General features: G+C 43.6%; 2 protein-coding genes across 8 annotated transcripts; one reads left to right on the forward strand and one right to left on the reverse strand.

Moving 5' to 3' along the window:
* Positions 1-990: 990 nt before the first annotated feature.
* LOC128421927 (apolipoprotein L2-like) lies at positions 991-25741 on the reverse strand. Of its 7 annotated transcripts, XM_053405266.1 has the most exons (5): positions 23381-23864; positions 9046-9121; positions 7956-8037; positions 6154-6283; positions 991-2108 (listed from the first exon to the last, which is right to left on the reverse strand). In XM_053405266.1, the coding sequence occupies exons 3-5, from the start codon at positions 7984-7986 to the stop codon at positions 1220-1222; spliced, it is 1050 nt and encodes a 349-aa protein (XP_053261241.1). In that variant the 5' UTR covers positions 7987-8037; positions 9046-9121; positions 23381-23864; the 3' UTR covers positions 991-1219. The 7 variants fall into 7 exon arrangements, with proteins under 7 accessions (XP_053261241.1, XP_053261244.1, XP_053261239.1 ...); XM_053405269.1 differs by lacking the exons at positions 9046-9121; positions 23381-23864 and adding an exon at positions 25593-25739 and having other exon boundaries at positions 6154-6280; XM_053405264.1 differs by lacking the exons at positions 9046-9121; positions 23381-23864 and adding an exon at positions 25593-25736.
* Positions 18405-24410, forward strand: MB (myoglobin). The gene is made up of 3 exons (XM_053405272.1): positions 18405-18635; positions 20780-21002; positions 21378-24410. The coding sequence occupies exons 1-3, from the start codon at positions 18541-18543 to the stop codon at positions 21522-21524; spliced, it is 465 nt and encodes a 154-aa protein (XP_053261247.1). The 5' UTR covers positions 18405-18540; the 3' UTR covers positions 21525-24410.
* Positions 25742-27681: the final 1940 nt, after the last annotated feature.

Genomic DNA, 27681 nt, shown 5'->3' on the forward strand with positions numbered 1-27681 from the left:
GGAAGTTATAAAATAGCCTCCTTAATGAACATGTTGCAGTAGCCAGGTCTGGATATAACTAAAGACACGCCATTCTGTGCTAGTGTGTTTACTGGGAACTCGACTGCTTTCATCGCATCTCATCCAGAGAGGCCCTGAGGTAAATCTGAGATGCAGATTACAAACCAGATTCCAGTCTTAAATGGAACATGGGGAAAGGAACGGTGCATTGCATCAATAAACAGCCAGTTTTCTTATTCCCCAATAATGAATGGGTTTCATTTATTTATGAAAAAGATGCTCCTATCAAATCACACCCAAACATACATGATTATTAAATAATAACTCTGAAACTCTTTCAAAATATGTAAACAACACTTGGAAAATAAATCTGAAGTTTAAAGCTGGAAAGGCAAGCTGTTCCTTGAAAGACAGCCCCACCCACGGGAAATTTGTTCAGTAGGAACACCTTCCATACTCAATGCCACTTCACACTTCTTTTTAAGGGTATATTCTGCAACATGCCATTGATGCAATAATAATGCATTATTGGTTGGTATGTGTATGTATTGGAGGGTCCATCCATCCATCATTCCATTTTATTAGTTGTGATGCCTCCCCAGTGTTACTGCAATATTGCCATCAGGGGGGTGGTGTGGAATCTTGTGTCACAATGTAGCAAAAGCAGAACAAACCCTGGAATATTTGTGGTATGATAAGTTACAGGATTGCAGCAGTACGGGGCATGCACCAATTGGAAATGAAACAATATGTTCACCCCCCCCCCATTTTTGCAGGCACAAACAGTGGGATCATGTATAACTCTCCCAATACCATCATGAGCACAAATCATCATGAATGCACAATAAAAAGAGCACTTGGAGAGGCTGTCAATGTTACCAGCCATGAGTTACTAATATAGACGACCAGCTTACCGAGTGGTTAATGTGGGCAAGACTTACCGCCTCATAAGGCCCCCAAACTTGAATCGACAGCAGGGCAAACACACAATCGCACACAAAACATGCTTTCATTAATTCAAGCAACCATGCAGATCTATGGTAGAAAATGTTGACACATGGCAAAATGGGCATCTGTATTGGGCCAGAGTTTCTTGAAGAAATGTGAAGTAGATAGCTGCAAGCTATAAAAGTCAGAAACGATTCCACATATTTACCACAACCAAATACAGACTAATAGAGAATTGCCTAGTTCACGCACATGCCGTCTGTTTCTTTGCTCACTCTGATTCGCACACAAGGCCTTTCATTTCCTCATAGAGCCTGTCAATATGACGAAGTTCTTCTTCCAGTTTGCTAGCTTTCTTTCTTATCTCTGCGGCCGTTTCTGCCTTGGCTCCCTCAGTCAAATGTTTAGCATCCTGAACAATGCCATAGGCATCGAAGAGGAGAAACACCCCAGTTGATGCAGCACTCAGCAGCCTGGCCCCTTTGCTCATGGCAAGGGTGGTTCCCGCAAAGACCTTTCTGGCATGCTTGGCCCCTCGGATTGTACCCCGGGATCTGCTACCTGCAGCAGTGACTCGCTTTGCTAAATCCTTCAAGCCAGGATTGGCTCGGACTTGCTTCAATGCCTTTACATTCATTCTGATTCCCTTCACAGCCTTATACAGGTCAGGAACTTGACCGGCAACATTGGAGACAAGTTGTTTCATGTTTTCCCCCACAGCCCCGCTATTTGGGGGCGATCCAAAGCAGAAATCAGGATGCATTGCCTTTCTTAGACTTTTCTCACATTCATTCACCAGTTCTTGAGCTTTTTTCCTTTCCTGTGAATTATTCACGCTCTCATATAAGCTGGCAGAAAGGCCAGTCGCTGTTGCCACTGCCCCTAAACCGATCCCAGTGGCTGTCAAGATCAAACTCCCACCTGCTGTGATGGGGGCCAAGGTGAGTCCCAAGATGGTCAAGAGGCCAGAGGAGGCACTGGTAGAGTTGGCAGCAATGCTGGCAATAGTACACTTCTTATGGGTCTGGTCAATGTCATCGGCCATTTCCCAAAGGCATCTGATACACTTTTCAATCTCTTCTCTCTGGGTAGGGAATTCATTCAGAAATCGGGCAAAATATTCACTGTCTCTTTCTTCCCAAGGCACATCTTCTTCCATTCTGTCAAAAATTAAAGTAACACATTTTAAACACACACACACACACACACACCTTTTGATTTTTAGGAGGGCTGCTTTTGCACAAGTCTGTCTGAAGTTACTTCTGGATGGCCTGCTTAATGAGCATTCAGTCTGATTTGTTTGCAGAGATTAGATGCTGCTGCCCATTTAATGAGCATTTGTTTGGATTTGTTTGTAGGGACAATACATTATGCATCAAATCAAGGGTTATCCCACACTTTCCAGTGCCTTTTCCAATCACTTTCCATATCACAGAAGTCTGATATTGGGGGGAAGTGGGTTTGTTTTGCAAGAGCTCCAGATCAGGTGGACAACACCACACCTCATTGCATCATTTTTGTTTTTTGAATTGATTATAGAGCCAGGCAAGCCCTATCAAAATACACATCTGAGTGTGGATGCCCCATGCTGCTTGCAAGAGTAAGATGATGACCACTGTCAAATAAAAGGAATGTCAGAGTCGCAAATCTGATGCCAATGAAAAATATCAAGCTCTGCTACTGCTTTGCCATAGAAAAGTAGTTACAGATAAATAGCTAAATAAATGTCATTTCTGATGTTCGCTTTCTATGAGTATCCAAGTATAAATTACACATGTGCTTCATCAAGTGAAGGGTAATTGCTTGTAGAATTAAGCTTTTCTCTCTTTTAAAGCCTCAGGAACAATTGATGGTTCTTTTTCCAGCTGCCGCTCTTTTGAAAAGAGAGATGCTCACTCCATAATAATTTATGAACATCCCCACACAGATTGGTGAGGCTTTGTTGATTTACTGAAGGCAAAACTGAAGTCTAGGGTCATAATTTTCCCCCCTCACCCACCAAGGCGTGTTTGCTGGAACTTTGCAAATGTGGTTGAGATTATACAAGAAAGGCAGTGCAAGAAATGGTTGTGTTTAACTTCTTTAGTAAGGTAAGCGTTCATTACTCTGGAGAACAGCTGCAATCATAAAAATGCATATTGCAAGCACCTGCTGTTTTTTGTTTTTGTTTTTCCACAAAAAAGCCTGGTGTCTCCATAGCAAAGCTTTCCTTGCAAGAAGGATAGGAATGTAATGACCTCATGGAAACATGGAGAACTCTAAAAACTACTCAACCATTTCTTTTCTGAGAAATGCTCTTTCAGGGCAGTCCTACAAAAAATGGGGTTTTCTCCCATATGTGGGAATATTATACAATATAGACTTTTATATATTTTCTAAAGCAATAGTCTGCCCTAAGTGGCACACAAACTTGTTTGGAAAACATGGATGCATCTGAGGAAACATTGGTGAGGGTAGGTGGTGTGTGTGTGTGTGTGTGTGTAGAGAGAGACAGAGAGAGAGGAAGGGAGGAAGGAAGGAAGGAACCTGTGTTCTACTATGTGAATTTAGAAGTATTCTAGGTGGGTAAAGGTAAAGGGGCCCCTGACCATGAGGTCCAGTCATGACCGACTCTGGGGTTGCGGCGCTCATCTCACTTTACTGGCTGAGGGAGCCGGCATACAGTTTCCAGGTTATGTGGCCAGCATGACTAAGCTGCTTCTGGCAAACCAGAGCAGCGCACGGAAACGCCGTTTACCTTCCCGCCAGAGTGGTATCTATTTATCTACTTGCACTTTGACGTGCTTTCAAACTGCTAGGTTGGCAGGAGCAGGGACTGAGCAACGGGAGCTCACCCTGTTGTGGGGATTCGAACCGCCGACCTTCTGATCGGCAAGTCCTAGGCTCAGTGGTTTAACCCACAGCGCCACCCACATCCCTATTCTAGGTGGGACCTGCAACAAAATATTTCAGTGTATCTTACCTCTTAAAAGGAGGGCAGGGCATCTATTAAGCTCTTCCCTCCAAGCAGAGCAGTTCCAATTTCCCCATCTTTACTGGGGTTTCCCCTGAACCACAGAACATTCTCGGTGTCTTCAATGGGGCTATTTGGTGGCTCTTTGCAGGGGAATCAAAATGTCCCATTTTCTCGTCCTCCTTTGCAGGTATGTGTGTCTGCGTGACATTTTCCTTTTGGGTAAATATTTATTGTTACTTATTCTATTGCCATGTGTTCTGCTTTTCTCACAAGGTGGCCAAGGTGACATGTACATGGCAGTAGGCTTCTGAATAGCAGTTGCTGGGAACCCCAGGGGGGAGAGTGCTACTGTGCTTGGATCCTGCTTGCAGACTTCCCATAAGTGTCCCATAAGGCCACTGTGAGAACAGGATGATGGACTATCAGATAGATGGTCCCTTGGCCTGATCCAGCAGGCCATCTTAGTCTCTTATACACAGTGCACTCGCACACAATTTTATTCTCATTACAACTCTGTAAAGCAAGGGTCGGCAAACTATGGTCTGCGGGCCGGAAATTCTTCACATAGGATGCTTAAAAATAGCAGTAATTGCTGTTGTTATGCCTCTTTTAGACACCAGTATTACCCTAGTCAACTGTCCCTTTCTACAAAGACTGCTAAGACAATCTGTCCCCTCTCCCAACTTGTTCTGTTACTGGGAGAGATTGTGCAGGTGGATCACACTTATCAAAATATACAGCTAAGTTTGGATGTCCCAGGGCGCTTCCAAGAGTAAACAGAGTGCATTCTGGGATATTAGCAGGGAGTTATATGCCTGGCAGAATAGTTATCAGTTCAAAGGAATGTCAGAGTCACTCAGCTGACGACATTCGTGGAATACATGAAGAAATGCTTTGTTATGCTGCAGAAGAGGCAGTCCCCGCAAAGCAGGCATTTTGATGATCTTGGTCTTCCTGAAATAGTGTAAAACCCAAATAAGGATTGTTGTAACTTTTAAAAAAACAACTTTTAAAATGCCACACTTCTGAGTTATTCCACCTCCTTGCTCTGCACGTATTTGTGTAAGCACTTGGTTCTTAAGAGATTAATTGAGCTGAAATTAATCCTGTAATCCTCTCTAAAGTGGGGATAGGAAAGTGGTTCAAGACCCAAATGGGAGGAAGCCATCAGAAGGTAAAGAACACAAACCTAAAAGTAGCTTGCTAGGCCCTGGATACCACGGAGAATTAAACGCCACTCTCCAAAGCTCAGCTGGGCAGCTTTTTGTTGAGTTCCCTTTTGAGTTAATTTGGACCAAACTGAAAGAAGTGGGGAATTAACTGAATGAATGAAGTAGGCCAGGATTCCACAACAAAATGAGTCACATGCACAGAAACATCCCATAAAGACCAAAGCCCAATAATGACCAAGGCTGAGCATGTAACTTCAGATAAGACCCTCAAATAGGTTTCATCTGGATTGAGCCTCTGAGCCTCTGAGCCAAACCGCCCTTCACGGAATTCTTCTAGGATGTACTGCCAATGTCTGCATTTTAGCAGTTTATCTAGCATCCTTGTCCTGCCACTGCTGAAGTCACTTCCCCTTGCTGCCCACATTTCGAATTCATTGCACCATAGATGAGGAACGTGGGGCCCTTCAGTTGTTCAGTTCCAGCTCCCATCAACCAGCATGACCAACAGTTAAGGATGACAAGTGCTGTAGTCTGACGGTGCCTGGAGGGCCCCAGGTTGCCCATCCCTGCCCTAGTCTTTGGAGAAGAAGCATGTGCACGAATGTGCCAGATCATATGGCAGTATAACAGTTGCCAAGAGATTCCAGCACAGGAGCAATATACACAACGAATAAGGAACTTGCATCTTTGTCACACAGAGGACTGCCATCTGACAGCCATTCTGATGGAGGACTGTGAAATAGGACACACAGCCACCCTATAAAGTGGAGGGTGGAGATGTTTGCCTCCATTTCATGCTATTTTCTAAAAGTGTCTCCCTACCCAGAGTAGCTGCTGACAAGTCTGTAAAGTAGACGTTTTTATTACTCTGATTGTTTGCTGCCTAATGACGTTAACAGTTTCTTTTCACTTTATGACTGGGAGTAGCCATGTGGTGTTATCTGCTTGTGTAGTTAAATCTGCTAAATGCTTTTTCAAGGAAAAACACCCCTGTTAAATGCTTTTGCAATCATGGCCAATGATTAACACACCAAACAATGCTGAGAGTGGCAAGCATATATGCTATTGATGGGTTACCTCTCAAGTTCGGCCACGTTCTCCTTGCAGTCTTCACCTTCATCAAGGAGATTTTGCAGCTCTTCATAATCTAGTCTGTCCGGCCAAAGTTCTGCGCTTCCCATGGTGTGGTTGTCGCACTCAGCATCTTCTAAGGTAAAGGTAAAGGGACCCCTGACCATTAGGTCCAGTTGTGACCGACTCTGGGGTTGTGGCGCTCATCTCGCTTTATTGGCTGAGGGAGCCAGCGTACAGCTTCCGGGTCATGTGGCCAGCATGACTAAGCCACTTCTGGCGAACCAGAGCAGCGCACGGAAACGCCGTTTACCTTCCTGCCAGAGTGGTACCTATTTATCTACTTGCACTTTGAGGTGCTTTTGAACTGCTAGGTTGGCAGGAGCAGGAACCAAGCAACGGGAGCTCACCCCATCACAGGGATTTGAACCACCGACCTTCTGATTGGCAAGTCCTAGGCTCTGTGGTTTAACCCACAGCGCCACCCGCGTCCCTGCATCTTCTAAATGAGGACAAAAAGGAATAGCCAAAGCCCTCATTATGCAGAGGGTCATCACAACCACATTGCAACTTACAAAGTCTAGGAGGAACTATACGATAAAAATAATAAAAAATAAATCACAGAACAAAAGGCTCTGCAAAAAAAGCACACAAATAAAATCAGCAGAAAACATAGTGGCTGAAACCGTTCCCAATCCACATGAAGCACAGCAAGGGGAAGTTGGGTGCAAAGACTGAAGCCCCCAATAGATTCTAACTGAAGGGTGTGGGAGAACAGCAAGGCCTTCCCCTGAGAGAGGGTAGGACTAGCCAGCTGCAATTAGAGATGGGGGATAACTTTGATTCAGTTTGCATTTAAAGGCAAACCTACCTAATTCACTCTTCCAGAAGCAATATGGGAATCAAAACACAGCCATCCTACAAAATTTGCATTTCTCTGAATTTTGCAAAGCAGTTTTCCAGCCAAACAATGCTTACAGACATGCATATATTGGGAGAAAGTCTGCATGGAAGTTAATGTATTAGTGAAAATTATTTACATTGGGGAAAATTGCTTGTAATAATAATCATCCTCATATCTGTACCTTGCCCATCTGACTGGGTTGACCCAGGCACTCTGGGTGACTTCCCACAGATATAAAAACATAACGTGTACATTAGTCACAACTGCATACAAAAATAGGTTTATTAGGAGAAATTCACAATAAAAAGCTGGTGAATTTTCATGAATATATATATTTTTAAAAGAAAATAATCACATATTGCTGCAGAAATGAGGAGACTGGAAAATGGAGAAAATGAGGGAATCAAAACTGACAGGCCCCTTCATTCTGTAGCTGCAATTCTGATCAGGAGAACATCACACTGCAACATTTCATTGCAGTGCCCACTTGTACTACTAATAACTGACTCTTCCTCATACTCTCTGCACAAATGGCTTGTTTGCAACAGAGGAATGTTTGTGAAACCCTGCTGCCTTTGACATGAGTCAAACAGGATCAGTGTGACAGGGTGGGGCGACTCAATCTCTCTGGCCCCAGAAGGTTGTGAACATTCACACCCTCCCAGTCTAGGCAAAGAAAATAATCAGAACCCCAGCAGAAAGACAAACATAGGAAGATTCTGTACACCATGTCAGTCTATTTGCCTGTCCAGCCCAGTATTACCTGCTCTGACTGACAGCAGAGAGAGCTCTTTGCCATCACTTCATCCTTTAAAGAAAATGCCAGGGATTGAATTTGAGCCCTTCTGCACCCAAAGTATCTGCTCTACCGCCCCTGAGCTAACCCCCCCCCCAAGATACCTACCTTCATAAATCCGACATCCTTCAGAGGTCATTCTTGGAGGAATCTTGTGACGAAAACCTCTCGGCTTTGGTATTTTTCAAGCCTGGGAAGGGCAAAAAAGAATGTAGAAAATGACAACGAAGGCAGATCATTTCGAAATCTCAGCAATAGCTGAATTGTCATCGTTACAGTTCCAACCATTTTTAAATGTACAGTGGTACCTCGGTTTAAGAATTCGTTCTGGAGGTCCGTTCTTAACCTGAAACTGTTCTTAACCTGAAGCACCACTTTAGCTAATGGGGCCTCCCACTGCTGCTGTGCCACCAGAGCACAATTTCTGTTCTCATCCTGAAGCAAAGTTCTTAACCCAAGGTACTATTTCTGGGTTAGCAGAGTCTGTAACCTGAAGCGTCTGTAACCTGAGGTACCACTGTAATTGAATTACTGAATTCAGTTTTAGCCTGGTCTCTGCATTCTTTGCACACATCTGAACCTGGAGATTCCTCACACTCAAGCTGTATCTGTGAGGCGTAGGAACACAAGAGAAGTCCTGCTGGATCAGGCCAGGAGCCCATCGAGTCCAACGTCCTGGTCTCACAGTGGCCAACGGGATGCTTGTGGTAAGGACCTGAGCACAAGAGCACTCTCTCGCCACCTTGTGGCTCCCAGCAGCTGCTATTCAGAGGTACACTGTCTCCAACAGTGGAGGGATAGCAGACAAACGGGGGAAAAAATAAGTTTTAACTGTGATGGTGGTGCATAGGCATCCTAAGACGAATAAATCCTAAGGTTATGGAGGAACTAGATGAAAGGCTTAAGACTAGGGATGGAGCAGAAATTTGATCCAGTTTCCATAAAGGTATTCACATTTTCTGAAACAGTATGCAAACCAAAATGCAGCTATCTGAAATTGGCCCTTATCCAAATGCTGCAATGCATTTCTCCAGCTGAGCAATGGACTTACTTCTGTGTAGACCTGGTTAGGACCCCTGTTCTCTGTAGCTTTTCTCCCCATGGAAAACCCTCCTGTCAAGGCAACACCAAATCTGTTTGCTGGCTGTTAGTTGGCAAGATCAACAGAACGGGACCCAGACAACCCTCTTGGGCTTACCTTTTTGATTTGCCTGGGTGACTTCTGCTAAACTGATGCGCAGAGCAGTCTAGCAGTAGGTGGAGGAGGTGTGTTCCTGGTTAATAAGTAGATGAGAATATTGACATTTGCAGTTTGCACAAACAGCAGACAACTGAGTGTCATCAGAGGCCTCTCAGGCATAGGAAGACACAGTAGGTTTGAAAAATACAACTAGGCTGCCAGTAACAGCCTCCTTAATACCCGTAGGGTCGAATCTGTCATTCTTTGAATCTTGAGTTTGGTTCTCCACATTTTCACACTTTTATTATTTATTTATTTTAAAAATAGCCTTATGAAAGTTCAACAGCATTTAGTGTGAATTTATCCTAGTACACACATTTTTGTATGTGATTTCCCCTAATATATGCACATGACACAAAACAATTTCCTTGGTATAATGGATATTTGTATGTTATCTTCACTAATATATGCATACTTTTTAGTTATATGCATTGTTGTACACGTTACTTGGCTAGAGAACTGCATTGCAAAATTCGCCTGAGTGCAAATATTTGAAAGGGTTTTCAGTTCACATAGTATTTCCGAAAGTGCAAATCAGGTAAGTTTAAAATCAGGCAAGTTCACCTTGAAATGTGAATGGAATTAAATTTCTCCCCCACCCCTAAATAGCAATCCTGCAGTAAAAGGGGGAGGTAGCTACCATATAGCCTGCACATATGGCAGTTCTTGTGACTACCAGCAAATAGAGGCAGTGTGGTGTAGTGGTTAGAGTGTCATTCGAGAACTATGGAGACCCAGATTAAAATCCCCTCTTCATCCATGAAGTTCACTGACGATCTTGGGACAGACACCCACCCTCTGCCCAATCCATCTCATGGGATGTTGTAGGATAATATGGAAAGGGCAGTCATGTATGCTCCAATGAGCGTGGTTTTTACTGGGATCGCAACCCAAGGGTGAGGAGGGTTAAGAACCTCCCCCTTCCAAGATGATAAAGACAGGTCCCCGGAGCAGCAATGAGGCTTGGAAAAATACACTTCAGTTAACACCAATGGGGACTCTCCTCGACAAAGCTAAATGCAACACAGGGAGTGGTGGTGACACAATGTTATAAAGATCACACCTGGGGAGCAAAGGGTTCAGCCTTCCTTGTGCATTTTATATCTGTGGGGGTCCTGCAACTATAGTTAAAGAGGCAAGGAAACGGACATAGTTGAATGCTGTGCATTTAGCGCAAGGGTAGCCAATGTGATTATTGAACCCCATTCCTATCAGCCCCAGCCAACATTGCCAATGAACTGGGCTTTGTGGGACTTGTAGTCCTGAAACTGGCAGAAGAGGGTTCCACGTTGGCTACCTCTGATTTAGCACAACATGCTAGGTTGCAGGATGGAAGGATTCCCACGGAGACAAACTTGCTCATTTAAGCAACCTGCGGGGAGAAATAATCTCCTTATGAATGTTTCTGTTTAAACCTTGAGCACAAAAACCACAGCAAGAGTCAAGAAGATAATCCCAAGATGACGTGTGCAAGGGAGGGCGATTGCGCATGTGTGCGTGGGAGAGCCCCATTCAAAAGAAAAAAGGAGAGAAAATGATGACATATCCAAAATGAAAAGAATCCAGTTCGGCCAAATTATCACTGGTGTGCTAATTTTTCTTACAGAGCAAATTGCCAGACTTGTAATTACAGTACAGTAAATGTGTATGTCATGACTCTGTGAGTAATTTCCATATGTGAGTGGGAACAATGAGAAATGCAGTAAGCTGCTTATATAATACACCTCTTTGTTCCGAAACGTATTCTGGCTGATCAGACAAGTGCTTAGGCTGTATGCAGCATGCATCCAGCCACACTGTTTTCCCCCAGATACTTGGGAGAGATCCTGCAGGCCTCTTAGTAGTGAGTGAAATGTCTAGAAATGAAAGGGGGTCGAGTAGAAAGTGTTGTGAATGTATGGAGGCAAAAGCTGAAGCGGTTTCAGCTGTGCTTATCTGTAGCCCCACTCAAGCTAGAATATGGCACTGTAAAGGTCTGGGGCATGAATGGCCAAGCCAAGAGGAAATAAACATTGACTTTAGGATATGGTGGGGGTGGGGTACACACCTGTTTTACTGTCAAGGACTGCATTGCATTGGGGTACTGGTAGTAACCTATTGATAGACCTTGCAGCTTGGGTGAATTGGATTGGAATAATCACTTATGATTTATGGAGTTCAAAGGCTTTATTCATGCAGGAACTATTTACAGGATGAGTGGAGAGAGAAAATAGCACGAATCTAGTCTGGAGAGAACAGCAAACAAAATGGCTCAACTTTTTAGAGGTGGAGTTAACTTAAGCATAGTTAACTTACAGACATGTGCTGGCTAGATTACTACACACCAGGGCTTCCGGTCCTGCCTGCCTTAATGGAGGCAGCGCCCACCACAGTGGGGGATCATCAGCGAACGAAAAACAAGGATGTCAGAGGGTAAATCATCCTTGCAAATTCCCCCCAGGGATGGGGGGAATGGGCTTCACTCACAGTTTGTCTTGGTACCTGGCTCTTGCTCCAGCATGGAATGGAATGTGGGAGGCAGGGAGGTGCTGAGTGCAAAAGTACTTCACCTGGCAAAACCCCTCCTACGCCACCATTAAGAAGCAGAGGTTCTTTATTTAATTGGATCTTTAATTGGCTTTAAAGTACCGGTGCATGATGGAAAAGGGTTGTAACAACATACTGCAGAATATACCAGCTACATGGATAAAAGGTTTGAATTGAGATAAGATTTTCTTTGGCATGAGAGTTGTTTGGGGAGAGGGAAGCCCACGGTTTGTTTATTCTAAGCTTCTTTTATATATATTTATGACTTGGCAACTCCCTTCAGAATATAAGATATTTACAAGCGAGGAAGGGACATTAGAGTAATATTGATATTAACAAGCAAAAATGGAAACTGCATGTGATCTGAAATGAAGAAAGGAGGGGGAGGGGAAGCTCAAGTATGACTATGTTGGAAAACAGAGTAATTCCCCTCAGCTCCGTTTAAAAACAACAGACGAGGAAAAAGAGACCAAGATTTTTGTGTGCTGTTGACAGAATATAATCTAATATAAGGTTTAATTGGGACATAAATCTCTTGCTGGAAGGAAAAGAATTAGGGGGCTGTGATAAGAATGCTGCAGAGATTCTGGGAGTTGGAAAGGAGTATTAAAATGTAAGTGCATTTGAAAACTGCGCACCTTTTCCTAGGCTGAGGAGAAATTGGCGAAGATCTGTGACATGTTTTATTAGTGAAACAGAATGGTTTCTAGCAGACTGTTGCCTGTTCTGAGACATTGAAGCAAGGGACGGAGAGATAAGACCTCTGAGAAACTTTGAGATTCAGTTCTGCCCCAAGCCATGATGGGAGAACACAACAACTGGGAAGTGAAAGAGACAACACTGTATATGGACAGAAGGAATCTCCATGGACATAACAGTTTTCACACGTAGGGCAGAATAAAGATAATAGTTTCAGTTCCTCACTTGAAGCTTTAGAAATATATATATTGTAACATCACAAATGGAAATCATTAGTTTTGTAGCTGTTGACTAAGGAATTATTATTATAACTGAAATGTAACTGACATTAATTAAGATTATGGAATGGAGTGATATAAGATCGGAAATGCACCTGAACCACCATGCGGGGAGCCACTTTAACTAAAATGTATTAATTGGAAGTTGATTGGCATTTTGATACTTGAATAATTTGGGAATTATAATTTGGCCATTATTGAGGGTATATTGGAAAACTAATTAAAAATATATATATTAAAAAGATTACTACACAAACAGTGCCCTCGCTTGTTTAAACTAACACATGCATTAACTAGAAGTTCAGGAGAAGGAAATGTATTTGCTTTCCTCCAGCATCTATCAAGGGCTGAATGCTGGAAGTGGACAGGGCCAAGGTCAGTGGGTGGCAGGTCTTAGAACCACAAGTGGGAATGGTCCCTCTTCTCCCCCCTTCCTGACACCCCTTCTCAGCCTCTCTGTCACGCCTTTCCTCCCCCTCCCCCTTGCTAGGGGAGGGATATCTTTTACCAGAGGCCTGAAATGATCAGTTGAAGATGGCTATTCTACCCTCCTCTTTCCATTCCACCATACATTTTGCATCCCTTCCCAATTTCCCCACTTCCCTTCTCCCACCCCTCCAGGCTTCCATGTCCCCCTCACACTGTATAAAAGGAATCTGAAGGTTGCATAAAATCAGGCCAGAAGCAGGTTGTCCAGTCCTGCCTTAGGAGAAGGCCAACTGATACCACAATCATGAAACGTATATCTGAAGGAGCGTCTTCACCCCCATCATTCTGCCCGGACACTGATGTCCAGTGCTGAGGGCCTTCTGGCGGTTTCCTCACTGTGAGAAGTGAGGTTACAGGGAACCAGGCAGAGGGCCTTCTCGGCAGTAGCACCTGCCCTGTGGAATGCCCTCCCACCAGATGTCAAAGAGAACAACAACTACCAGACTTTTAGAAGACATCTGAAGGCAGCCCTGTTTAGGGAAGCTTTTAATGTTTGATGCATTACTGTATTTTAATATTTTGTTGGAAGCTGCCCAGAGTGGCTGGGGAAACCCAGCCAGATGGGCGGGGTATAAATAATAAATTATTATTATTATTATTATTATTATTATTATTATTATTATTACGTGGCTCCGTGCCCCCTCTGGCTGCAGGGGGAAGTCCTGGGTGTGTGTGTGTGGATTCTCTTCATCTCAGGCCAGCCGAGAAGCAGAGTGAGCTGCAAAGAGGAGGAGGGACCGAGAAATCAGCCTTTGCTCTGGCAGCCCCGCTGTGTTTCCACGCTGGGTGCAATGTGAGGGGCATTTCTTCCTTTGCAGCCAGCAGGGGAGCTGCCAAGGGGAGAGCAGAGCAATCCGTGCCTCCTCCAGTAGCTTGCTGTGTTTTTAAGCTGGAGAGCACCAAGCGGTGCTCAGGTTTGTGTGTGTGCGTGCTTCTCTCTCCCCTCCCCAACCAACGCAAGAGAAATGAAAGGGATATAAAGGAGGCACGAATGCTTCTTAGTAGCAGTTGCTGGGAACCACAGGAGGGGGAAGAGGGCTCTTGTGCTTGGGTCCTGCTTGATGGCTTCACACAGGCATCTGGTTGGCTACTGTGAGACCAGGATGCTGGACCAGATGGGCCACTGGCCTGATCCAGCAGGCTCTTCTCATGTTCTGACAAAGAACATGTGGAAGGATCAAAATGTCAGGAGCTTCTCCTACACTTGAGTAGGACCCTGGCAGAGACACATGCCCGACTGGCATGTTCCCTCCCTCCTGGTCAATCATTTGAGAGCTTCAAAAGCTTTCTTCTGCCCGAACATCATAGCGATCGACGCCAACAGACACCGGCACACTTAGGGATCCGCAGTGTCTTTGCAGTTCGCATGACAGACCTCAGCAACTCAGCATTTTGGCTAATCTACTTTATTTACATATACAGTGGTACCTTGGGTTAAGTATTTAACTCGTTCCGGAGGTCCGTTCTTAACCTGAAACTGTTCTTAACCTGAAGGACCACTTTAGCTAATGGGGCCTCCTGCTGCTGCCCCGCCGCCGGAGCACGATTTCTGTTCTCATCCTGAAGCAAAGTTCTTAACCCAAGGTACTATTTCTGGGTTAGTGGAGTCTGTAATCTGAAGCGTCTGTAACCTGAAGCGTATTAACCTGAGGTACCACTGTAAACACACACAAACGGAGCACTGCAACATGGCTCTGTCTCTCTCTAGCATCAGACAGCAAAGAGAAAGAACAAAGGACAATAGTCCCACTTCACGGAACACAGTAACACAAACATCCTGTCTCTGCCACTTCCCACTTTGTGGAGTCAAAATATACACCGTCATGTGATAGACAAAAATCCCATGACTGCAATCATGGAGCAGGAATTCTAACACAAAAGACCTGGAGAGTTGGTCTGGGCTTGTGGGAGGGAGGAGGTGTGCGCAAAGGTACTGGATGGGGAGCATTTTAACCCTGAACGATTGGCTTCAGATTGTGGGGTGGGAGGGAGAGAAAATGTCAATGGGTGGGGGGGAGAGGGAGGGGGGAGAGAGAGCGATGAGAGGGGTGGTGGTGGTAGAAATAGAAAGCGAGAAGGCTTGTGGTTCCTCAACAGATTACCTAGATGCAGTATGGTTAGAAGAATTTATGCTGGCCATAATGGACTACTAAAAATAGCTACCATTTTCCTACCATTCCTCCCAGGTAGAAATATTAGGGGGCTTTTCACATTTAAGCTTCTATTGCATACAAATCTGCCTCGAAGGTCTGTGCTACCCAGTCTCATTTGACATGTACACATTTGCTCAGGGATAATTAATGTTAACGCTAATAGCAATTCGCATCTTGTTAATCAGATGTTAATTAGCCCACCTGCTACCTTCCCTCGCTGACTTTCCATCAATCTGGATAGTTACTCTGCACTTTACATCCTCCTGGTTCATAGAGGTGGATATAGAACGACTGTATTGCTTCCAGTGTCTTATTCTAGCTCTGCAGCCTTTCCTCACACCACAGGGTGCAACCATAAACATTCTTTTTGCATAGCTCACTGGCGTCATAAATTATTTTAGGCTGAATTTTGCATTGAACGAAAATGAGTCTGCACTTGCTACAATTCTCCCTTAGGACCACCAGATGGCAGTAGATCATGCACAACAGATGCAAGACTGGGATTAGCAGCAATTAGACAACAGCCTGTGGATATTCAGCTTCAAGACTGTTTTTAGGGTACCTCTAAAGTAGCAACAGGGAACGTGTGGCCCTCCAGACTCCAGTTCCCATTGCCCCTGACCATAGATCATGGGCTAGAGCAGGCATCCTCAGCCTCGGCCTTCCAGATGATTTGAGACTACAATTCCCATCATCCCTGACCACTGGTCCTGCTAGCTAGGGATCATGGGAGTTGTAGGCCAAAAACATATGGAGGGCCGAGGTTGAAGAAGCCTGGGCTAGAGTTGATGGTGGTTGGAATCCAACCATGTATGGAGAGCATGTGTTTCTTATCCCCGATCTAATAATTTCTACTGCAATTTCACGGGTAATCTAGATCTAGATCAGTAGATCTAAAGTAGATCTAGATCAGGCCAAATCTGGAACAAAAATCCAAAGAAAACGTAACTTCCTTGCCACCAGTATTTATTCCTGACCCTGATGTTTGGTTATCCCCCGCCCCACATGGGTCACAAAATGTTATCAAGGCCCCTGTGTTGGGTCCAACATAATATGATCCTTCTGCATTTTGTTGGCCTCCAACTCCCATCAGCCCCAAGCAGTGTGGCCAATGATCAGGGTGTGTGTCTGTTTTATTGGAGCTTATGTCCCCCTCAGGGCTATTGCCCTCACATCCTGCTTGTGGACTTCCCATGGGCACCTGGTTGGCCACCATAAATGGAACTAGAGACTCTTTGCTGTGATCAAGCAGAGCTCGTCTCACGTTCTTAGTATGATCATATCTCCTCTGCCATGCAGCCATCTGCCATCAATTTCTGAATGTACCCACAGGACCTGCCCTTCCCAGCCACCATAAGTTACTTCAGTATTCTTGTTAATATGCAGGTTTTCCCTAGGCATGTGTTCAATGTAGTGCTACAAAGCTGTCCTATCCAGGATTTCCACCTGGCTAATGGGACTTTTCTTCCCATGCGTCCTTTAAATACAAACTTTTTCAGATAACTAAGTTACATGGACAAACAAAGAAGAGAATTACGGTTTTCAGTTTCTATATTCACATATGATATACGCAGCAGTTAAAATCCTTTCTACAGTTCAGTTTTACATCCTGAATCTGATTTTCATTGCAAGAACAATCTAATAGATTCATTACATTTTCAATCATTGGATCTGTCAGGGATTCTTTAGCTGTGATTCCTGTATAGCAGGGGGTCAGACCCTTCCAACTCTACAGTTCTACAATTCTATGATTTAAATCAGGCATAGGTAAACTCGGCCCTCCAGATGTTTTGAGACTACAGTTCCCATCATCCCTGACCACTGGTCCTGTTAGCTAGGGATGATGGGAGTTGTAGTCCCAAAACAACTGAAGGGCCGAGTTTGCCTATGCCTGATTTAAATATATTTAATACTGGTGTCCCCACCCCTTTCTAAGGAAGAGGAAATGTTTTGCAGTTGCTCAGTCACTGCAGAACATGCTACTGAGGCTTGCTAATCATGACAGAGGCACCTGGGCAACTGGCCTCGGAGAAAACAAGAGGCCAACTGTGGTGTTGGTTCAGGAGCGGGAATGCAGATCTAGGCCAACAAGTACACAAGGTTGATCTTCCGTTGTCTTATACCTCTGACAGTTTTCCACATTCACACCATACATTTAAAATACTACGATACCACTTTAAACAGTCATGGCCTTCCCCCAAAGGATTATGGGAGCTGTAGTTTGTTAAGGGCGCTGAGAGTTTCCCCATGTCCTCTCACATAGCTACAGGCCCCAGAGCTCCCTGGAAAAAGGGATTGATTGTTAAACCGCTCCTGGCATTTGTAGCTCCTTGAGGGGAATCGGGGTCTCCTAACAATTCTCAGCAGCCTTAACAAATCACAGCTCCCAGAATTCTTTAGGGGAAACCACGACTGTTTAAAATGGCATCATAGTGCTTTAAATGTATGGTGTGAATATGGCCAGTGACGCACAGTTGGCAAAAATACACAGGATGGGCACTCTCGCTCTATCAGTCCTTGTTGAGAGAGCACTCAAGGACAAGTGGGTGCCTGCTGAAGAACATGGGCAATCTTGGCACACTTGAAACTGTAGTTCTGAGGGCAGGGGACCAGTGATTGAAGTTTTTATTTTTAATTAAAAGTAGCTGCAAATCTCTGGCTTTTCTCTGAGCAAAGGCTCTGACATAGTGGGTATTTACCCATTTATTCATGCACAATTTTCCTCATCAAATGTTGCTATTAGCTCCTTCTGTGTGTGTTTGTGAGTGTGAAGTATCTGTAAGCTCCACACGCCACAATAACGCTAGTAGCAACTTAGGGTCTGATTTAGGTATGGGAAAAGGCACGGTGGGATGGGAGGGAACCATTTAAATGCACACTACCGAGTGCCGCTGTGCAATCTGTTGTTTGGTCCTCGAATATGCGACTCAAAATTGTGGCATCTCCTGTGTTCTCAGGATGGAAACTGAGTAACAAGTTCTTGGCAGTGAACCTTGGCGATGCCCTTTCTGTTGGGCATGGGATCTATGCCAGCCCAGTACCAGACACAGCAATTATTTCATCTTCTGGGCTTGCCACAATAGCACCTGACTCAAAAGAGAGAGAGAGAGAGGGAGGGAGGGAGGGAGGGAGGGATTGACCAGAGTGACCTAGACCTGAGCTGTCAAATGACAGGTGCCAATCTGTAGGTCAGCTTCTTAAGCCCACAGATCTCTCCGCTTGCAATTCATTTGAGGAAGGACACACAGGCTGCTTGTATCTATTTAGCTGAACTGCTCACTTTCCATTGTTTCCTGAGCGGCAACATTATGGGGCTCAGTGATCAGGAATGGCAGAAGGTCGTAGACATCTGGGGGAAAGTGGAACCAGACCTCCCTGCTCATGGGCAAGAAGTTATCATCAGGTAAGCAGAAGCCGGTGACCGAAATCTGAGAAGCAGCTTTCTTGCGAAGTTAGCATAGTGGCATTTTTAAGAATCAGCTTAGGAACGTGGCAGTTTCTGATAGTATGTGGGTGGAACAGAGAGAAAGACAACTCTGTAGATAAATCTGAATGCTTTAATTCCTATCAGCCTTGATTTTTTTTATCAGCTTTTAAAATAGATCTCTACTGCTATAAGATATAGGTTGCTTTTGTAATTGACATTACTGACTGAATCATTAACACATAATAAAAGAGGATTAGAACCATAGTTGCATTAATACTTCCTGAATGTCAAACCAATTGAGGTTCTTGGAAAAGGGCACAGAAAATTGTCCAGATATATGGGATGCCTCCAGACAGTTACTATTTTGCAGGAGGGATTCTAGTGCATATTGCATATTTACGTATGTTTGCAGTTAATGGACTGTGTGGCCCTAGCACAAACATATCCACTTTAAAAATGAAAGAAAACACAATTTTTTTGTGGCTAGGAAATGCATTGAAAAATGTGGGATGAATGAATAACAGAAAAAATTGAAAACACGCCACGTTAGGATAGAAAAATCAGAATGAATGTTCAATAAAAACTGGGGATAGTCTAACCACTGTGCAAGCTTTGTGCAAGCAAAACAGGAGGAAGCCATGGATCCAACAAAGTAGCTGTAAGTAATTTCCTGAGGATGAAGTTCCACTATTATTAGCAAAGATGCATTGGATGATTGGAATACCTGTAATGAAATGGAGCTAAGCAGGGCGAGTGACAAAAATCTGGGGTTAAAGGAAAGATCCTGGTTCCATTGGCATTGGAGGCAATATTGACATAAAAGCTTAAGAAGAGCCCTGCTGGATTAGGCGAAAAGTCCATCTAGATGACATTCTGGTTCCTCATCATGGCCAGCCAGATACAAGGTGACCTCAAAGTGGTTTACATGTGTTATTCAAAGACTATAGCTCAGTGGTGGCACATCTGCTTTGCATGCAGAAGGTCCCAATCCCTGGCCTCTCCAGGTAGCTGAGAGAACCTCATGTCTGAAACCTTGGAGAGCTGCTGCCAGTCAGTGTAGACGGTATTGAATTAGATGGGCCAAGGACCTGATGCGATATGATGCAGCTTCCAATGTTCCTGTGTGCCTAATCTGAACACCAGAAGTACAAATCCTAAAATGCCATTTAAAACCACAACAATAAAACAATTATAATCAACAGAGGAATAAGACATTCTTACTAGGCTATGAGTGATCGCCAAAGAAGAAGAAGACCAAAACGGACAAGGCAAACATGGCCTCTGAAAGCCTGGGGAACAAGAGCATATTTGCTATAGGGCAAAATCCCAATTGTGTCAAAGTCTCTAGACAGAGGGTTCCCTAGCTGTGCTGCAACTAGGAAAAAGGCCCTGCTCTGGGTCCCTGTGTGACGGCCTACACCTACAGTCATCAGTGGGACTGTATGTATCCCCTGCCCATTTGTTCTCAGGGTTTGGCTTGTTGAACTGCAAGAAATATCTAAGTTCCAAGTTGTTAAGGACCTTGAATTGGGCCTGCCTGGTAACATATAGGTAGATCCTGCAAAACTGGTGTTGCATGCCATCGTGCAGAAGTGCCCATTAATATGGCTATGTGGCTGCATTCCTCACTAGCTTCAGTTTTTAGGCTGTCTTCAAAGGCATATGAATAGTTGTTTAAACAGGGAGATGATTTCAGGGTTTTTTTAAGGGCTTTGGAGCATTTCTCTTCCAACGAAGCTTGGAATGTGGCCCCATTAAATTGCAGAAGATTCCCAGCAATGTTATTCGAATGACATTCTGAAGATTGAAACTCCCATTTTCCTATGCTTATACCCAATTTCAACGACTTCCCCATGCCTCCCTTTTCTGCATCCCTGTATTACTTTTTTTTTCTTATACCCAATTTCAAAAACTCCCATTTTCCTATGAAGGGGTTACTTTCACACTGTCATAATTTCTCAGTTACTCTGATATCAGGGAACATAAATGACACAGGTAGCTATGGGTTCTCTTACAGGTGGCATCTTTGATGGATAGCCAGTTTGGATAGTCAGTTTAATCACCGCCACTCATTTACCAGTACTCTACATTTACTGGGCTATTCAATTCAATGGTTTCAGGATGTTTCAGAAGCACCCAGAGACCCAGGAGCGCTTTGACAAGTTCAAAAACCTGAAGACGGTGGATGACATGAAGAGTTCAGAAGAGCTCAAGAAGCATGGAACGACTGTCCTCACAGCCTTGGGCAAAATCCTAAAGCAGAAAGGGAACCACGAGGCAGAACTTGCACCCCTGGCACAGACCCATGCCAACACACACAAAATCCCGGTCAAGTATCTTGAGGTAGGCAGCCGTGTATGTCTGTATGGGGGGTAGTGGAATAATGCCCTTGACTGACCAGGATTAAAGCAGGAGAGAGATGGGAGGTTCTTTTCTGCTCTCTCTGTATATACAAACATTGGGTTATAGGAACTTGATTTCTACTGAGTGAGAATGTTGGTCCATGTGTTCTCCAGAGTTTCAGACAGGGAACTTTCCCACTCCTTTTGTACTTGGTTTCGGTTGGTAGATGTTGGGTTTCTCGTAAAAAGCCAAAGTAGATCCAAAAAGCCCACCCAAATGTATAAAATAACCTTCCCTGCTTTGATATTTCAGACGTACTTTCTTTGAAAGCTGCCAGCTTTACATTTCTCTTTCCCTCCCATTCTTTCTGCACAGTTCATTTGCGAAATAATTGTTGGCGTCATTGCTGAAAAACATTCTGCAGACTTTGGGGCTGATTCGCAAGCGGCAATGAGGAAGGCCTTGGAGCTGTTCCGCAACGACATGGCCAGCAAATACAAGGAGCATGGCTTCCAGGGCTAATAGGGAGCATGGGAGGCAATGTTCCCTTTCAGCAAGGATGGGGAGCCTGTGTGTGACCCTCCAGATGTGGCTGGACCACAACTCCCATCACTGGTGAGGGCCAAAGGGAGCTGGAGTCGAACAACATCTGGAGGGACACAGGTTCCTCATCCCTGTCACGAAGAGAAACAAAGCAGCATGTTTTGGGTGTGTGATCAATCTAGCAGAAGAATATTCTCCTTTCCTGGCAGAAAATTAGTTTGGCACCAGCTTGAAAAAAATATACTCACTATATAAGGCTCAAGTTACACACCATGACAGAAGACCTACATCTTTAAAAGAAACCCACTCGTTCATAATATTATTATTGCTATTATTATTATTATTATTATTATTATTATTATTATTATTATTGCCTGCCCTTCACCAGCAGGTCTCAGGGTGGGTTACAGCAGTTTCAAAATTGAAAATTAAAAACAGTTAAAACAGGTTATAAGTGCAGGAATAGTGTAGGCCCAGAAAACACATGCATTCAGGGGTGCCGACTTGAATAAAATATTGTTTGGGGTAGGTAAGCATCTCCCTGTATCAATCATGATCACAAGTTGTAGCACGCAAATAATTTGAATGACAATGACCATCAACTTTTTTTGGGGGGGGGGGAGTAATTCCTTCAAATATTTTATTGGGAGGGGGGAAGGGACCTCGGCACTTAGGAGTTGGGTCCTATGCACACATCTCAGATGTGAAAAGCCAGGGTAAAGAGGTGTACCTTCAGCATTCGCCAAAAGCTCTATAGAGAAGAAGTCATGTAAAGTTGAAGGTTGGAAGTGAAGTTTATAAGACCAAATGGATGTGTAGGCATGAAATGCTGAATTATCTCATGCCAAACACTCTTACTGCCCAGTGGTCTGTCCACCAGAGTCCTTTCCTCCTCCAGCTAGGCCCTGATGCCAACCTCTAACGATCCTTTTTTGCAAAAGGTATGGTCAGATAGATAGTGGGTGGGAAGTTCAAAACCCCCTGACTATTGGTTCTTTAAATCATACCGTTGCATAATATATGAATGGTGTCAGAAGGTCTGTCACTGTAATGTGTAGCTTGGGCTGTCAACTGAGGCTTCTTTTTTTTAATCTTCAGCACGAATCATTGTAATTTTGGGCTTAGTAGAATAAAGATTATATATAACAGAGATAAGTGATGGTTGCCTTTGTTAAAAATCCACTGAGATATTATCCTCCTTCTGATGTCATAATAGAGAAAGGTTGCCTTGTAGTTAGTAATAGCTGTGAAAAAATGTTGGGCGAGGCTGTTCAGAAGGCGGGTAGAAGATAGGGTTGCCAGTTCCTGCTTAGATTCAGTACTACTTGCTGTTTTAATAACTTGAGATAGAAAGACTAGCAGGATTTGCTCCCGGTAGAATTTGTCCCTGGTCCACCCTCCCACTCACCTTCTTTGCCTGCTGTACCAAACAGGATCCCAGTTCCATCTGGCAACAGATGGGAGAGGGAAGGGTGTTGCGAAACAATGGATGACATCACTAGGTCAAAATCTGACAGCCCCTGTAGAGAGGAATTCCTGTTAGAACTGATTAACTGATTATTCTTAGACTGAGCAGGGGCTGGGGTCAACCTATTGTAAACTTGTTCTAAGAAAGTTGCAAAATGGCTGGGGGGAAAATATGTGGGTGGGGTGGACCAGCATCTTGGTGCCCGTCTGCATGTGCCTTCAGAGAGAACTCACATTTTCAAGCAGCAATTCTTTTTCTGCAACCATTTGATGCAGAAAATTGTGGATATATTCAGATATTAATCCACAGATTTGCCCGTTTCTGGTAAACCAGGAATGGGGTGTGTGATGTTCCTTGCAAGACTTACCTTGCATGGTCTTGATCCTGCAGGTCCTGCCCACATCCTTGCCATTCACATGTGTCCTAATGATGTCATCATATCATATGATGTCACAGTGCTCAGGGAAGGTTGCCATATTAGGGATGCTGGAGCACCAGTTCTCTGGCATGTCTACACTACTAAATCCCCAAGAATGGCCATCAGGTTACTTGGGGCTATATGAGGCAAAGGTAAGTGTTCATATCTGCCTTAGGTGGATGAGAGCTTTGGAAAGCAAGCAACACTGAACCCTGAGGAATAATAGTTAAAGCTGTCACTTAAGACATTTTAGCTGATTATCCATATGTATTTCAGTCAATTGGTTAACAGATGAGTAAACTGTATACCTGGATATGGATAAAAACAAGAGTTCTGTGGTTATAAACATACTTTATTTTTTAGATAACACATGTATGTACTGTAACAGTCCCCATCTTAGCAGAAGCATTTTCTCCTGCTTGCAAGACAACACACTATGCTTTTTCTAAGATGGCACCAGCTGGTTGTGTTATTTTTTGGTTTGTAATACTGTATTAAAAATAACTTGAGCATTTTATTTTTAAAAAATCTGGCCAAAGAATTGCAGGCACCCTTTAGCTGATCAAAAGGGTTTTAACTGCTTGACCAAATCATCAAAAAATAAAATAAAAATGCAGCCCTGGGGTAGAGACTTTTCAGTGGAATTGGTTCTGAAAAGACAGAGAAGCTCCATTAATGCAATCTCATGCATGTCTACTCAGATTAAGTTCCATTTAATTAAGCTGCAACCCTATACCTATTTAACTAGGAATAAGTCCCATTGAAATCAACTGGGCTAACTTCTGAGTAGACATGTAGAAGAACACGGAGTCAATTTTCAAGGTCTTCCATGCTGACCCTGCTAATGAAATGTAAAAGTATCTCTTGTATGTAAAAGTATCTCTTCCCCTAATCCCTGCGAGTTGCTACACACTTGAGTATGTGATACACTGAATGGCAAGTGGTGTGTTTTTTTATTGAATAAACCCTATTTCCTCAATGTCTGTGTTTTGTTTCTTATTTAAAGAAAGCCCAGGTGCGGAGCTTGGAAATTTATATGTACAGATGGCAAGTTTAGAAAGAATTGTAATAATTTGAATAGAAACACTATGCATCTCACTATTGTGACCAGTTGACTGCATACGCCTGCTCAGTCTGCTGCTCTTGATGGACAACTTCAGAGTCCCTCTTCTAACTTTGTAGACTTTAAAAAAAACCTGTAACCCAGATTTGGACCAGGTGGCCCTTCAGAGAGATGACTGTTTCAATAGAGGACTGTCTTATGGCAAGATGGACACGTCACCATAATAAAAGAGGTTGGGCAGGAGAAGGAGGAGAGAGAAACAGCAAACGCAACAACAAGGGACTTGGCCACACTTCCTCTGGTCCTCCTGCTTTCCCTTAGGGAAAATTGCTTTTTAGAGCTCAATCGGAGCAAATGGCAATTTGGGTTTTCCCTGGATTGTCATTTGTTCTGATCTGTCACAAAAGAGCGGAAAGGAGTGGGAAAGGTGGGAAACTGCTTAGACCCATGCTTTCTAGGCACAGCAAAGTGTCGACAAGCCCTAGACCTTAGTTACAGAGTTCTTGCAATAACCAACCAGAATGGAAAGAGTTTAAGGAGAGGAGGGGCCAAAAGTTGCTGGTCTCTGAGCAGAGGCAACAGACAGGCCTGGCAGCCCCCTCTGAGAAGTCAGGGGCTTGTCTAAGGTCCAGTTTGAGAATAGGATGCCGGACTAGATAGGCCTCTGGGTATGATCCTGCAGGGCTCTTATGCTCTTAACTAGGGTGGCCATATTTCAAAAAGTGAAAATCCGGAGCTTTTGTGAGCTGTTTTGGGCAAAATCTCTTTTTGAGCTATTTCTAAGGAAATCTGCCATAATTGAGACTTCCAACATGGATTACCAGACATCTGGATTTCCCCGGATATTTCATCGATTTCTGCCTGGAAACTGTTTCTGATTGCTGTGTTCAGGAAATTCCTGACGTATGGCAACCCTATCTTAACAGGCTTGGCAAAAAAGATTCCAGCTGCCTCTCCAAAGGTGGTGGTGGTGAGAAAGGAAAATAAATATCAAACTGCAGAATGCCTTCATTTCACTTGATCTGTTGTTCTGTGTAACTCAGAGGCTTGCATATTTCACCACTGACTTAACTCAGTTCAATAAAATTGTCACCTTACCTTTTTTTGCATTCCAACTATTCTCCCAGTCACTGCTGACAGAAGGCGGGTTTTTGCTATGCTGTTTGTTGCTGAAGGAGCTGTGCCTTAAATAAAGATCTGCTGTTGTCCGCTCGACATTATGCCATTCCCTGAATGAAAAAACAACTGCTCCTTGTGGGTGTAGGCCTTGGCTTGCAAGCGAGCTAAATTCTGCACCTACAACAGTTGCTCTTGTCAGTCTGAATGGGGCAACCGCCATGTAAGAGTGACTATATTAAGAATATTATACATTGTGAGCAGCAGGGTTGCTTGCTGTAGTCCTTGTTGTATAATGTGGAGGTCAGCAGCTGTTTTTGCAATCCCCTGCTCCTCCTCCATATGCTCAGGGCTGGATTAACCATTAGGCTAAGCCTGACCACTGTGTTGGCAACCTCAAGGCTGGATTACTGTAATGTGCTGCATGCTGGGCTGCCCTTGGGCCTGGTTTGAAAGCTCCAGCTGGTGCAGAATGCCGCAGCCAGATTGCTGATGAGGGCATCTGGCTGACAACGTGTGACACCATTGTTAAAGCATCTGCACTGGCTGCCTATCGACTACCAAGCCAAGTTCAAGGTCCTTGTATTAATTTACAAAGCCCTGAACAACTTGCGTCCAGGATTGTCTGAACCCTTTTATTTGAGCTTGAGCTCATCGGCTAGAGCACCATTGGTTGTTCTCCAAATTTGTGAGGCTCATTTGACAACAACAAGGGAGCCTTCAGTGTCATCAGCCCAATTTTGTGGAATATTCTGCCAAGAGAAATTCAGAAGAAGAAAAGCTGAAAACTTTTCTATTCCATCAAGCTTATGCACACAATTAAGAATACATAGTATTGTGGTTTTTACTGCCTTTTAACAATGCTTTCATTATACTTTATGGTTCATTACATATTGTTACATTCTATGGTTGTAGCATGAGCATTTTGGCCTTATTTGTACCCCACCTTGATTGATCAAGGGTGGTTTAAAAATGGCTTCATAAATAACAAAGAAACAACTGTGTCCCTAAAAACGAAATTATTCTGCTCGTTTCTCCTTCAAGACCCACCCAAATAAGCTAGTTCGGAGGCACCACAGATGACCTCTAAGTGTGGCTCCAGTCCATTTCGAGATCAGCTTCACAGGCTGGGATAGCTCTAACATTGAGTCATGGCTGGGCAATTAGCCAGATTTGAGATTACTACAAAGTCATAAAGGCAGCAGTGGAAACGATTGTGTTCTCTTCTGCACTTCAGTTAGCTTTTGAATAATAATAATAATAATAATAATAATAATAATAATAATAATAATAAATTTTATTTATATCCTGCCCTCCCCAGCCGAAGCTGGGCTCAGGGCGGCTAACAACAATCAAAATAATCCAACATTCTAAAAACATTCATTATAAAATTAATTAAAATCAAATTAAAATCAAATTGATGGCAACCATTAAGCAAAATTCTGTGCAGATTGCCAGAGGAGGGGGTCAGGCTGCGCCCTGACCAAAGGCCTGGTGGAACAGCTCTGTCTTGCAGGCCCTGCGGAAAGATGTCAGGTCCCCCTAGTCTCTTGTGACAGAGCGTTCCACCAGATTGGAGCCGCGGCCGAGAAAGCCCTGGCTCTAGTTGAGGCCAGCCTAACCTCTCTGTGGCCTGGGATCTTCAGGATGTTTTTATTTGCAGACCGTAAATTTCTCTCTTTTTTAAAAAAAAGATATTTATTAGGGTTTTACAAAATGAAAAAAGAAAAAAAGAAAACATACAAATAAAAAACAATTCCATCTTTCCATCACATTCTTTCATTTGCTTGATTCCCGGACCTCCTCAAACCTCCCTTTTTGTATTCCAGTTTAATTTGTTAGTTCAGCAAATCCTTCCCCTCTTTACTTATCCTAATCTTTAATCTTAAAATAATGTAACATTAAATTTTTGTCTATTAATAGTCCAATTTTTTCATACTCCTTATAGCATTATTGCTAAAAACCACATAACTTTTCATCCAACATCATTCTAACATTCATTAATTTTGCAATATTTCTGTAAATAGTCTTTAAATTTCTTCCAATCTTCTTTCACCGACTCTTCTTCCTG

Source organism: Podarcis raffonei, chromosome 10, assembly GCF_027172205.1.
Source record: "Podarcis raffonei isolate rPodRaf1 chromosome 10, rPodRaf1.pri, whole genome shotgun sequence".
In the NCBI taxonomy this organism is placed as follows: domain Eukaryota; kingdom Metazoa; phylum Chordata; class Lepidosauria; order Squamata; family Lacertidae; genus Podarcis; species Podarcis raffonei.

Excerpts from the sequence above, each read along its gene's own strand:
- MB (XM_053405272.1), top strand. The coding sequence starts at position 18,541 with ATGGGGCTCAGTGATCAGGAATGGCAGAAGGTCGTAGACATCTGGGGG. Across the intron at positions 18,636-20,779 it reads GGGCAAGAAGTTATCATCAG|GATGTTTCAGAAGCACCCAG; the intron begins GTAAGCAGAAGC and ends CAATGGTTTCAG. Across the intron at positions 21,003-21,377 it reads TCCCGGTCAAGTATCTTGAG|TTCATTTGCGAAATAATTGT; the intron begins GTAGGCAGCCGT and ends CTTTCTGCACAG.
- LOC128421927 (XM_053405264.1), bottom strand. The coding sequence starts at position 7,986 with ATGACCTCTGAAGGATGTCGGATTTATGAAG. Across the intron at positions 6,284-7,955 it reads AGGATGTCGGATTTATGAAG|AAGATGCTGAGTGCGACAAC; the intron begins GTAGGTATCTTG and ends CCTTTACCTTAG. Across the intron at positions 2,109-6,153 it reads AACGTGGCCGAACTTGAGAG|AATGGAAGAAGATGTGCCTT; the intron begins GTAACCCATCAA and ends AATTTTTGACAG.